The sequence below is a fragment of the Rhinolophus ferrumequinum genome, chromosome 12 (genome assembly GCF_004115265.2).
Source record: "Rhinolophus ferrumequinum isolate MPI-CBG mRhiFer1 chromosome 12, mRhiFer1_v1.p, whole genome shotgun sequence".
Taxonomy (NCBI): Eukaryota; Metazoa; Chordata; class Mammalia; order Chiroptera; family Rhinolophidae; genus Rhinolophus; species Rhinolophus ferrumequinum.
The window spans coordinates 51162623-51173264 of NC_046295.1; the positions used below are offsets into that span (position 1 = coordinate 51162623).

Sequence of the window (10642 nt, forward strand, 5' to 3'; positions counted from 1 at the left end):
TTGTTTTGGCTACTGGGGTCCCTGGCCCATTTTCTCTATCAGCCCAAAATTCAGGTTGGGCAAAGTCCCCTGGAGTCTTCTCCCTTGGCGCTCAAACCACCAAGCCAGGCTGAGGTTCTTGGCGTGGATACAGACGCGTTGAGACAGGTGAAGCCTAGGAAAGGTCCAAAGCCAAAATCATAGTTTGGGGATGAGGTTAATTAGGGTCCAGGGGTTAGGGCAAAGTCCAGATGACAACCTGGGGTGACATCAGAATTAGCAGTTGGGGCCAGGGTTGGGATCAGCATCAGGCGTTGGAACTGAGGACAGAGTCAGGGGTCAGTATCAAGGGTAGGGTCAGAACTCACACAAAAGCCTGTAGGTGACAGTCCCCATCAGCCTCCTGCAGTTCCACCTGGATGACTTTCCTCAGTAGCTTGTTTGAAAGCAGCTGTCGGTAGAGCTGAGTACAGCAGGTAGTGCTGGGTGGCAGTAGCACTGCTAGGGGACAGTGGGGCCATGTGTTCAGAGGGCTCCTGACCCAAAACCCTTCCGTCAGACAGCTGGAAGTTGGATTTCTTGGGCCCCTTTTCCCTTCACCCCATTTACCCAGATCCCTAGCCTTCTAGACCCCCAAGTACTCACCTGCTCCAGGGTCTGGGCTCAGAAGCAACAGTAGCAGCAGGAGGCTGATGGTGGGTGAGGGCCCCTTCATGCTGCTCAGCCTGGATACTTTCTTCTCTTTCCTCCTTCTCCCTTACCTTTTATTTGGGTACTTTTTACCTGGGGCACCAGGTGAGTCAGAGGCAGGTAAAGATGTATGGCTTATTCTGTGACACTCCTGCCCCAGACCCGTGCCATAGACCCCCTCTTTTTCTAGGAGTGCCATTTCCCATAGGCTCATAAGTGCTGGGCAGAGAAGCTGAGGAGAGGGGTGGTGCATGACTGAGGACTGATGGTCCAGTAACTGAGCAAGGGAAGCCCAGGATCCTCAGAGGCATCCAATGATGGACATTCACACTCACCTACCCATAGTTACACATTCAGTTATACCTCAGTCACTCGATCACCCTCACATGGTCAGACAGCCATTGACAGAATTATACAGCCCCAGTTATACTCAAAGTCCCACTCCCACACAGTTGTGTTTTCACAATCATCCCATCACACAATCACACTAACACACAAAATTATGATGGAGTAGTTGGTCCTATGGGAGCAGAGGGCAAGCCAGCACTAACTTGCCTTCATTTCCCCCTCCCCGTTTCCTGCCCTAGCCTGCTTATTTTATCAGGAGGAATTGATGGGAGTGGATCCCTAAAGCAGGCCCTTCTGGCTGAGGAGGCTTCTTGGCTGGGGCCAGTCATATTCAGAGAAGCTGGTAAAGGCCCTGTTTGGTGTTCTTGGGAATGCCTTGGGGATGCTGAGGTGGGGGCTGCTTTCCCTAGGAAGATGAGACAGGGAGTGGGTGGATAAGGAGGGCAGATGAGGGAAGGTGAAATGTCTTTGGTGCCAGATTGCTGCTATTGAACAGGTAAAAGACCCAATAAATCTTCCTGTTTTTGTCTAGTCCTGTCCCAGAAACGCCAGCCTCTTGCCAAAAGGGGCTTGGGGTTTCCAGACTCAGTTCCTGGCTTATTGAGACTTCAGACTCAAGAGATCAATTGCCTCTTTTGTTCTATTCAAATTCCAGCCTCTCTCCACTGTGGGCCTGGAGAAACATCCCTCTTCCCCACCCAGGTCCAGTAATACCGCTTTCAATAACCTCTCCACCCTCCGCATCCCATCTTCTTGCTAAAGCACCAACCTCCCATCTCCTTCTGTCCCTTCTCTCCTAATCCATATCCAGCCCTCACTCCCCTTTTCCCCTCAGCCCCCAACAAAACACCTCCTCCTCCTCTGGTCCTTTTTCAGGAAGCTAGGAATTGCCTAGGACAGGGGCTAGCTGTTAAGTTTGGTGCCTCTGGCACCTTGAGAATTTCCCACTCTTGGTCTGGGGATTTCAACCCTCAAGTCCTGCTCCGTATTTGAAACATAAACTGAGCCATAAACCAATAATTCAGCCCTTATCTGGTTGTTGCAGGGGTGCCTTCTGCAGCCTTTTGCTCTGTGCCAGCTACCTTCTATGGGGCAGGCCTTCTTTTGGGAAAGGGCCTCACACCTTCCCTGGGTATCTCATTCTGCTGCAGGGCTGCTGTAACAATCAGAAGGGACCATCAGCTCCAAGAGTAGGGACCAGTCCCCTTCCCAGGCTGAACAACTGGAGCTTCTCCCTCATGTGCAGGGTGAGGCTTAAAGGCCCTTGGAGTTGACTTGTAGGTATTCAGGAATTGTGATAATTTCTGGTGAGGTACAGGCCCAAGGCTGCACAGGCTACTCCACTTTTGACAGGATTCTTAATGTAGACATTGTGATGAAATGGCTCAAGACTCCAGGTCCATTTTTGAGGGTGGCCACAACCTATAGACATCTTGAACTTCTAGTACCAGAGGCCTTAGGATCTTTCTCCCACCCTGGTCTGGACTTCTGCCCCAGAGCTTGGGTGCAGCGATTGAGGTGCCGTCATCTTTTTTTTTTTAATTGGGGAATATTGGGGAACAGTGTTTTTCTAGGACCCATCAGCTCCAAGTGAAGTCGTTGCTTTCAATCTGGTGTGGAGAGCACAGCTCAGCTCCAAGTCAAGTTGTTGTTTTCAATCTAGTTGTGGAGGGTGCAGCTCACTGGCCCACGTGGGAATCGAACCAGTGACCTTGGTGTTTTGAGCACTGCGCTCTAACCATCTGAGCCAACCGGTCGCCCTGAGGTGCCATCATCTTGTCACAGATCTCCCTCACCTGGCTGACTGCCACACACTTTATGGTCTCTCATGGACCAGTCAGTCCAGAGACCTGAAAAGGCAAGAAATGAATTCTTCCGGGTATGCATCCATCTTTCCCCTTCTGCTTCTCTACAGATAGGGCCAAATCTTCTCTTTAGCCACGACCTACTGTGGCAGGGGCAGCCCCAAGCTGAATGTTAGCTTTGCCCCTACCCACTGCCTGTCTCTTTAAAGTAAAAGCCATCCTCTGGTGCCTCTTCTGGTGCTGCGGCCAGTCCCTAACTGAAAGTAGGCCCACCGGAGTCCCTGACTCTCAGCATGTTAGGAGTTAATGGGTCTCAGGCCAACTGGGTGACAAGGCAGAAAGGGGTGCCAGGGAACAGTGTGGCGCTTGGGTTCTCCTAGGGAGGGAGCAAGAACTGCTAGGTGGGCTGATGTCAAGTATCTTTAAACTTGGGATCAGACTGGAGGAGCTGGAGTTTGGGATATTAAGTACAGGAAAGATCAACAGTCCCAAGTCACTCCCCTGTGGCAGGCTGAGGGAGGCAGCTTCTAGCAATCTTCCTCTCCTGTCATAGCTTACTTCCACAACTCGGGGCTTAAAATATTTTAGACCCACTCCCAGGAAAAGAAGATTCTCTGGACAGCTGGCACAGTCCTGGCTAGGAGGAAGGTGGTAGCAGAGAGCTGGTGTGAGAACACATCAATGTGGAAGTAAGATTGGGGGAAGACCAATCCAGGACTATCTAGTTCCCGTCATGGGCTACACACAGTCGTGGGATACGTGGGGGCGTGGGAGCAGAGGGTGAAAGGCAGTCACTGATAATAACCGGAGGCCTGATACTGATGAGGGGGCCTTAGGAATAAAAGAGAGCTGGACATGGAAGGGCACCCTATTTGGGACACAGCCTTAACTTGTCAGTTAAGGACACAGCCAGCATGGAGTGGGGGCTCCCAGCCCGAATGGTGACAGCGGCGACAGAATCAGGAGGGAAGGACAGTGGCTTCGGTTTAAATCTTTAATGCACCGGCTGGCTGGGTAGTGGCGGCGGGGGTGCGGCGTGGGAGGCCGCGACCCGAGCGCTGAGGAACAGGGCCCAGGCCGCTTGACAGACAGCTCATCAGACCCCGCAGAGGCTCCAGCTTCTGCTCCCGGGGGTGCGCCGAGCTGTGGGGCGACCCGACAGTGGCATGAGGCGGGGCGGGGACTCCCGGATTCCCCCCCGATCCGTCCTCCGACCCTGAGCCTCGTCCATGCCGGGGGAGGGTCCGCGGTATGGCAGGCCCCTCACCTCCGCTCCCTCCGCCACATGCGCAGCCACGGGAAAAAGTAGAAGCAGCCCCAGTAGATCCTGCAGAGAGAGGGCGGAGCCGGGCCGGGCGGGGCGGGGCTGACCCCACAGACTCCTCGGATGTCTTTTCAAGGCCCCACCCCGCCCCTTAGAGGCGGATCCCATTACAGCCCACGCCCCTTTAGGGGCCCCACCCCTCCTGCTCCTCCGGCCCCCAGAGAACTCACGCCCTTCCCCAACCCGAGGGGCTAGGTTCCTCCTCCGCAGAACCCCGCCTCCACTCACTCCTCCTCCGCCTCCAGCGCCACCTCGTATCTCCTCAATCCCGACATGTCCCGGGCTCCAAACGTCTCCTGGAGAGCGGCATGATTGGATCAAGGATTCCCCAACCCCCGGTCCTTTTCTCTTTCATTCTCAGGGCCAGTCTATTTCAGGTAACCTGAGGCAGGTGTCCCAGGAAACCTCAATTGCCACATCGGGGCAGGGTGGGATTAGAGACTTTGGGAGGTAGTAGACGTTAAGGAATTAGGAGGTCGGTCACCTTGGAGGCCTGGGGCATTTAGGGGGTCTGGGCGAAAGGCACTGCGGTCATGAGGCTGGGAGATTTGGGGCCCCAGGTGAGGATTTTCGGGGGCTGGGGTCACCTGGAGGGGGGCTGAGGGGTCGGCGCAGCCTAAACTCCCGCCCTCCCTGCTCCACCCCGGAAACAGACCGTTACCGTTACGTCACAGGGACTCGTCGCGCACCAGGGGTGGAGCTTGCCTATTACCCGGAAGGGGCCGAGTTAGAGCATTTCTTCAGAGGAGGCGGAGTCAAAAATGTCACCAGAAGGTGGAGCCAGGACCTATCACTAAAGGGGCGAACTTGAGGTTTATTACTAAGATGCGAGGCATTGGACCCTCTTTTATAGGGATGAAGTCAGATTTTGGAGTTCCATCCTGGGAGATGGATACCTCAGTAATAGGCATGAAGAAAAGATCTTTGGGACTCGATCCCGTACTGTTTTTTCCCAATTCCCTCTCCTACTCTAAATCTCCCTGGCTTCTGCCCTGATGATTGCCTTTCTTGTCTGCCCTATTCCACTTGTGTGACCCTAAGCTGAGGAGGAATAGGCCACAAGAGAGGACCCAGTCTAGACAGGCCAGGCTGTGGAAATATTTGTTGGCTGAGTGGCCTTTGCCCAGTCACTTAATGGCCAAAGGGTCATAGCCGTTTCTCTCTGAGCTGAGACCTACATTCCTGTGATTTTTGTTCCTGAAGTCATTCATTCAACAAATATTTATTGAGTGTCTGCTATGTGCAGGCCCTGTGCTGGGCATGGGGATACAGCAATAAAGAAGACAGGCACATAGTCTCTTCCTTCAGAGGGTTTATCATCTGGGTTGGAGATGTGGGGATTAAAAGAGAAAATCAGATCATTACAATAGACCTGGCAGACAGGCTAGGGACAGGAGAGGGTATTGTGGTAGAGCCCAGTAAGAGCAATTAGCCCAGTGTAGGAGTTTGGAAATAGCTGCCCCAGTTGGTCTTTGGAGGGAAGAAGGGAGCCTTATGGTTGAACTGTAGGAGAGAGTTATCAGAAATGAGTGAAGTGAAGGTTCCCTCAGGCTGAAGTGTGGAGAATGGATATACTTACTCCCTGTCCCCATCCCACCCTCTTTCTCCCTCTCTTCCCCTGCCTGGGCCACAAATAGACAGTTGACAGACAGATCCATAGGTACCAGTTGGGTTTTATTGGAAGCATTGCAGCCTGGGTGTGGAGGAGAAGATGTGTTCCCACCAGACTCATCCTCTCACTCACTTGTTCTGGAGGAGGAAGGAGAGGCAAGGTCATGAGCTAGGGTCTTTGGCAGGGGCTCAGAGGGAGGAAGCAGGGCCAGGGAGGGCTGGGCTTGCCTTGGCATAGTTCTTCTGCAGTCTCTGGATTATACAGTCCGCCCAGGGCTGATCTGGGGGTGCTCAGAGCTGATGACCCTCAGCGTGGTGGAGTCAGAGGTCAGAAGGAATAGAGCAGCCCTGGAACTTAGCTTCCTGTAAGGCCCTGGTGTGTGGGGTAGAAACTGAGGACCACATCTGGGAACCTGTTTTAGGGACTTACTTGTGGGAAGGGGCTCACCAAGGAGAAGGGAAGTAAGATGGTGAGCATAGGCCCCTGGGGAGGTGATTGGGAGAGGAAGAGATCAGTTACTCTCCAATCCCCACTCACAGGACAACAGTGCCCTGCAGCCATCCTTGAGGAGGAGATAGGAACAAAAAGACACCAAAAAGATTCCCAGGAATTGGGTGTTGGTTCACCACAGAATTGATGGCATCACTCAGAGCTGGGGTTGTAGGTGTTAGTGTTAGGACTTGAGGGACTGTAAAGTGGGAAGCCCACAGCCCTGACTGAATCCAATACCACAGCTTTGGTGTTCCTCTCTCCCCCACCCATGTGCACTGTCTTCTTCTTCCTCTGGAACCCCAGGCTAGAGGAGACAGAGCCTCTGAAGAGGACAGCCAGAGCCCCAAGACCCATCCAGGCACTGACATGTTTGGGAACACCTGGGGCACAGGCACATCTGCATCCCACAGGTGTCCACACGGGACACAGGCACACCCACACCACACAAGCCCATGTGTAGAATGAATAGGAACACACAAAATGCACGGGTGTTCCCACAGTACACAGGGAGACACAATCACAAGGGCACGCCCATTCGGTATATGTACACTCTCAGGTTCACAGACATACTCAGACCTGGGTGTTGACCTGATTTCACCGTTTTCTTCACAGACTCCCAGATCCTTGCTATGCCCCACACCTTACCATTTTACCCTCTCTCCTTTCCAGGGGAGACCAAGAAATCAGTATGCTGAAGGGAGGACCAGTATTGTGCAGGAGGCCATGGAGGACAGATGGAGATGGACAAATGGTTAGAGTCTTTGGAAGCAGCAAGTGTATGGGTTGCAGGAGCCCTTCTGCTTGTGTGGAGCCTGTGTGAGACTGAGAGGCTGGGTAGGGGAGAATGAGCAGAAGAGTGATGGTGTGGGTGAGGGAGTCCATGGTGGTCCTGTGAGTGTGTGTGTGTGTGTGTGTGTGCGCGCGCCTGTGTGAGGCTGTACCTCTCTCCTATTTATGGCCCCTTGACGCTTTCATTTTTTATGTACAGAAATTTCTTCCCTTTTATTGTGTAATAAAGAATTTGACTGGCCTTTGTCCCTGGTTTCTGAGAGGGAGACTCTAAATCTTTGGAATTTCCCAAGTAATAGGAGTGTCTTTGTTACTTCTGAGCCTCCTGGATCCTACCTTGAGTTTATGCTAAGAGATGAGATGATTTAGGATGGGGATGGTCACCAGAAAAACCAACCATCTCATTGGAGAGTTGGTCCAACCTCTGGGGAGGGGTGTAGGGCTGGAGATTGAGGTCAGTCATGTGGCCAACAATTCAATGATGCCTGTGTAATGGAATCTCAATAAAAGCTCTGGACACCAAAGCTCATGGAACTTCCTGGTTGGTGAACACATCCATGTGCCAGGGACATGATGTGCCTTGTGTGTCTCTATGGGGAGAGAACGTGGAAGCTCTGCATTTGAGACCCTCCCAGACTTTGTCCCATGTGTCTCTTCATTTGGCTGTTCCTGATTTTATCCTTTAAAAAAACCGAATTGTAAGCATAGCACTCCTGAGTCTTGTGAGTAATTCTATGTCGCGTCCAGCGCAACACGGGCATTGAGGGTACGAGAAGGAACGGCTTTGGGTTAAGTTTTAAGAAAGAAACATACAGAGACTTAATGCAGTTAAATCTCAGCAGGCCAGGGGTCTCACAGTTCTGAAAGACTGGAGCCCAGAATAAAGCCGACCGGAGGTTTTTATTGATAAGTATACAAGGGAGTAGCAGTGTTTTGGGCACGCTTTGTGAGACTCACTTATCACGTTATAGAAACAACCCAAACGAATTATGTTGCTCTTCAAACAGCCGAAGCAGAAAGTCCTTGAGGTGAGGTCTGCAACTCTTTTAAGGGACATATATCACATGTTGAAATTGTTTCACAGAGCTGAGCAGAGAGAGCTTAATCTTATCACTCTCAAGACTTTTCTCCCAATTAGGTGAGAGGGAAAAGTCAGAGCCAGCAGCCACTTTTCCCAGGCAGGGGGAAGGGGAGACAAGGCTCCTTCCCAAATCTTTCTAAGGCAGCTCATCGGGGGTCTCCATTGGGTTCCGCCTGCCTTGAGTTGTCCCCCCATGGGGAATCTTACTCGTCATTGGCCGCAAACCCTCTTTTGGAGACTAAATAGAAATATACAGTCCCAGCGATGCACAGTCTCACAGACTTTTCTTAAGGAAAGACGGCAGGGGGAGGCAGTTTTCTAGGCTGTTGTGTGACAACAATTCTAGTAAATTATTGAATCTGAGGGGGCTTGTAGGAACCCCCTGGACTTGTAGCCAGTTGGTCAGAAATTCAGGTGGCCTGGGGACCCCACTTGTGGCTGGCATCTCAAGTGGGGGCAGGCATGTTGTGGACTGTGCTATTCAACCCGTAGAGTCTGAAACTAACTGGGTGGTTAGTGTCTGAATTGAATTTCAGTACATGAGATGGTGGCAGAATACCTTTCTGCTAGATATTTTCCCTACTGGAAGGACCTTTTTTGCCTTTTCATAACTCTCCTTAGTAGCCTCTCCATCTCCATTTCCCACTCTTTGTCTTTAGCTCTGAGAATTTTAGCAATTAGCAGTTTGGACAAGGGAAGAGTGGTGGGGGGTTGTACTGTCACACTTACGGGACGGTTTACAGTGTTGTCTCCTTAGGGGCATTTGAACCATCAAGGCTAGGGGTCAGGGCTTGGTTCAGGATTAGAGGTCAAAATAAGGAGTGCCTCCCTTTTCCCCAGGTTTCTCCTCACCCCCAACTTTTTTCTGTGGTCCTAAGATGCCTGGGGGTGGGAGAAGTGGGAAAGATGGGACCCAGCTGGTCCCCTGGATTCCCTGAGGACAATCACAAGTAGCCGGAAAAGGCTGGAGAAGGTCTCCTCTCAGGTTCCCCAGGTCTCCCTCGGCTCATTCCAGTGCCTATGCATCCATCATGTGAGGTCTCCCTTGGACAAGCAGAGCTAAAGGAAAAGTTCTTTGGAAGCAGGTCCAGCTCCCCTATCTCACTTCTCAGGGCTTTAGGGCTTCACCCTGTTGACCAGCCAGCACTGTCCCTCTATGAGCCTGTTGACCAATTTTCCTATGTCCAGAAGAATAGCTTGAGGGGAACCTACTATGCTTTCCCTATCCTGGGAATGGAGAGGGGATTTCTGAGGAGAGGGCTGGTCAGCTTACAGCAAGACAAGGAAACTAAAGGCGAGAGAGGGGAGCAAGTGCTTTTCCCACATGATGAGAGACCCAAGAGACAGACCAGAGGAGATCTCTCCTGAAAGACTAATTGTGGAGTGCAACTCTGTTTCCCACTCCCAGCCCTAGACAAATTTAATTGTGGGCCCAATTTTTCTGCCTTATTCATCCATCCATTCATCCATCCATCCATGTGTCCATATGTTCACCCATCTTTGTCTTTCCATCAGTCCATTCTTCCTTCTTTTATTTATATCTTCATCTTCATTTATTCATATGTATGTTTAATCATTATCCATTTATTAATGCATCCATTCATCTATTTATCAGTTATGGTAATAATTACCATTTGTTGATACTTAAGTGTCAGGCACCATACTAAATGCTTTAAATTCATTGTCTCATAAGAAATCTATGAAGTAGAGTGCCGTGAGCTATGTTTTCGTTCATGCACTTTTCTATACTCCTTTTTATCCTTCCTTTAGGGAGGTCCTCTCCCACTATATGTGGTCTTGGTGGGTCTGTCATTCACAGTGTTGTTGACAGATCAGAGTACCCCATTCCCTGGCCTCTGTAACATGTTGAAGAACTGAGTTTGTGTTAAAAGCACAGTTAATCGGAGCTTTTCATGAGAGTTGGTGTTCGGAGAAAGAAGGCCTCTGTTTTAGATCACTCCCTATAAAAATTTAGACTTGAGGCTTTCAGCAGCTATATTTCCAGTTGCTAGAGAAGCACCTATCTATAACAAGAATGAGACCCCCACACAAAAGAATTATAAATTGATTTTAGAGATGGAGATAATATCATTTGAACCCCTAGATCCAACCAAGGCTGAAGTAGACTAAATCTTTTTTTTTTTTTAATTTTTATTGGGGAATATTGGGGAACAGTGTGTTTCTCCAGGACCCATCAGCTCCATGTCAAGTCGTCATTTTCAATCTAGTTGTGGAGGGTGCAGCTCACTGGCCCATGTGGGAATTGAACCGCTGACCTTGGAGTTATGAGCACCGCGCTCTAACCACCGAGCCAACTGGCCGCCCTAGACTAAATCTTAATGGATGTAGTTATGAGGTGTGATCAAAAACTATGGTGAATGTTTTAAAAAAAATCATTACAGTAAAAGACACATTGCCATTAACCATCCCCATCAAAGTACTCTCCTCTTGTTTGGAGCACACTTATCCCATCGTTCTTGCTACTTTCTGAAGCAGTTCTGGAAGTCCTATTTCGTGTCTTT

At 50.7% G+C, this 10642-nt stretch overlaps 2 protein-coding genes across 10 annotated transcripts; both read right to left on the minus strand.

Moving 5' to 3' along the window:
* Positions 1 to 8: 8 nt before the first annotated feature.
* Positions 9 to 2242, minus strand: CCL27 (C-C motif chemokine ligand 27). The gene is made up of 3 exons (XM_033123304.1): positions 625 to 2242; positions 348 to 480; positions 9 to 154 (listed from the first exon to the last, which is right to left on the minus strand). Exons 1-3 carry the CDS (start codon positions 692 to 694, stop codon positions 10 to 12), a joined length of 348 nt encoding a protein of 115 aa, XP_032979195.1. The 5' UTR covers positions 695 to 2242; the 3' UTR covers position 9.
* A 1560-nt stretch (positions 2243 to 3802) lies between these two features.
* On the minus strand, positions 3803 to 5705 carry LOC117032101 (uncharacterized). 9 transcript variants are annotated; one of them, XM_033123300.1, is made up of 4 exons: positions 4808 to 5705; positions 4375 to 4442; positions 4090 to 4149; positions 3803 to 3965 (listed from the first exon to the last, which is right to left on the minus strand). In XM_033123300.1, exons 2-4 carry the CDS (start codon positions 4419 to 4421, stop codon positions 3809 to 3811), a joined length of 264 nt encoding a protein of 87 aa, XP_032979191.1. In that variant the 5' UTR covers positions 4422 to 4442; positions 4808 to 5705; the 3' UTR covers positions 3803 to 3808. The 9 variants fall into 9 exon arrangements, with proteins under 9 accessions (XP_032979191.1, XP_032979187.1, XP_032979193.1 ...); XM_033123296.1 differs by having other exon boundaries at positions 4090 to 4188; XM_033123302.1 differs by having other exon boundaries at positions 4802 to 5705.
* Positions 5706 to 10642: the final 4937 nt, after the last annotated feature.

What these genes read in the sequence shown, in the direction of transcription:
- CCL27 (XM_033123304.1), bottom strand. Translation starts at nt 694, where the DNA reads ATGAAGGGGCCCTCACCCACCATCAGCCTCCTGCTGCTACTGTTGCTT. An exon ending in GAGCCCAGACCCTGGAGCAG is followed by an intron (nt 481 to 624) that starts GTGAGTACTTGG and finishes ACTGTCCCCTAG; the next exon opens with CAGTGCTACTGCCACCCAGC. An exon ending in TGTCACCTACAGGCTTTTGT is followed by an intron (nt 155 to 347) that starts GTGAGTTCTGAC and finishes GACCTTTCCTAG; the next exon opens with GCTTCACCTGTCTCAACGCG.
- LOC117032101 (XM_033123294.1), bottom strand. An exon ending in GCGCTGGAGGCGGAGGAGGA is followed by an intron (nt 4,189 to 4,374) that starts GTGAGTGGAGGC and finishes CTGTGGGGTCAG; the next exon opens with CCCCGCCCCGCCCGGCCCGG. An exon ending in ATGTGGCGGAGGGAGCGGAG is followed by an intron (nt 3,966 to 4,089) that starts GTGAGGGGCCTG and finishes GTCGCCCCACAG; the next exon opens with CTCGGCGCACCCCCGGGAGC.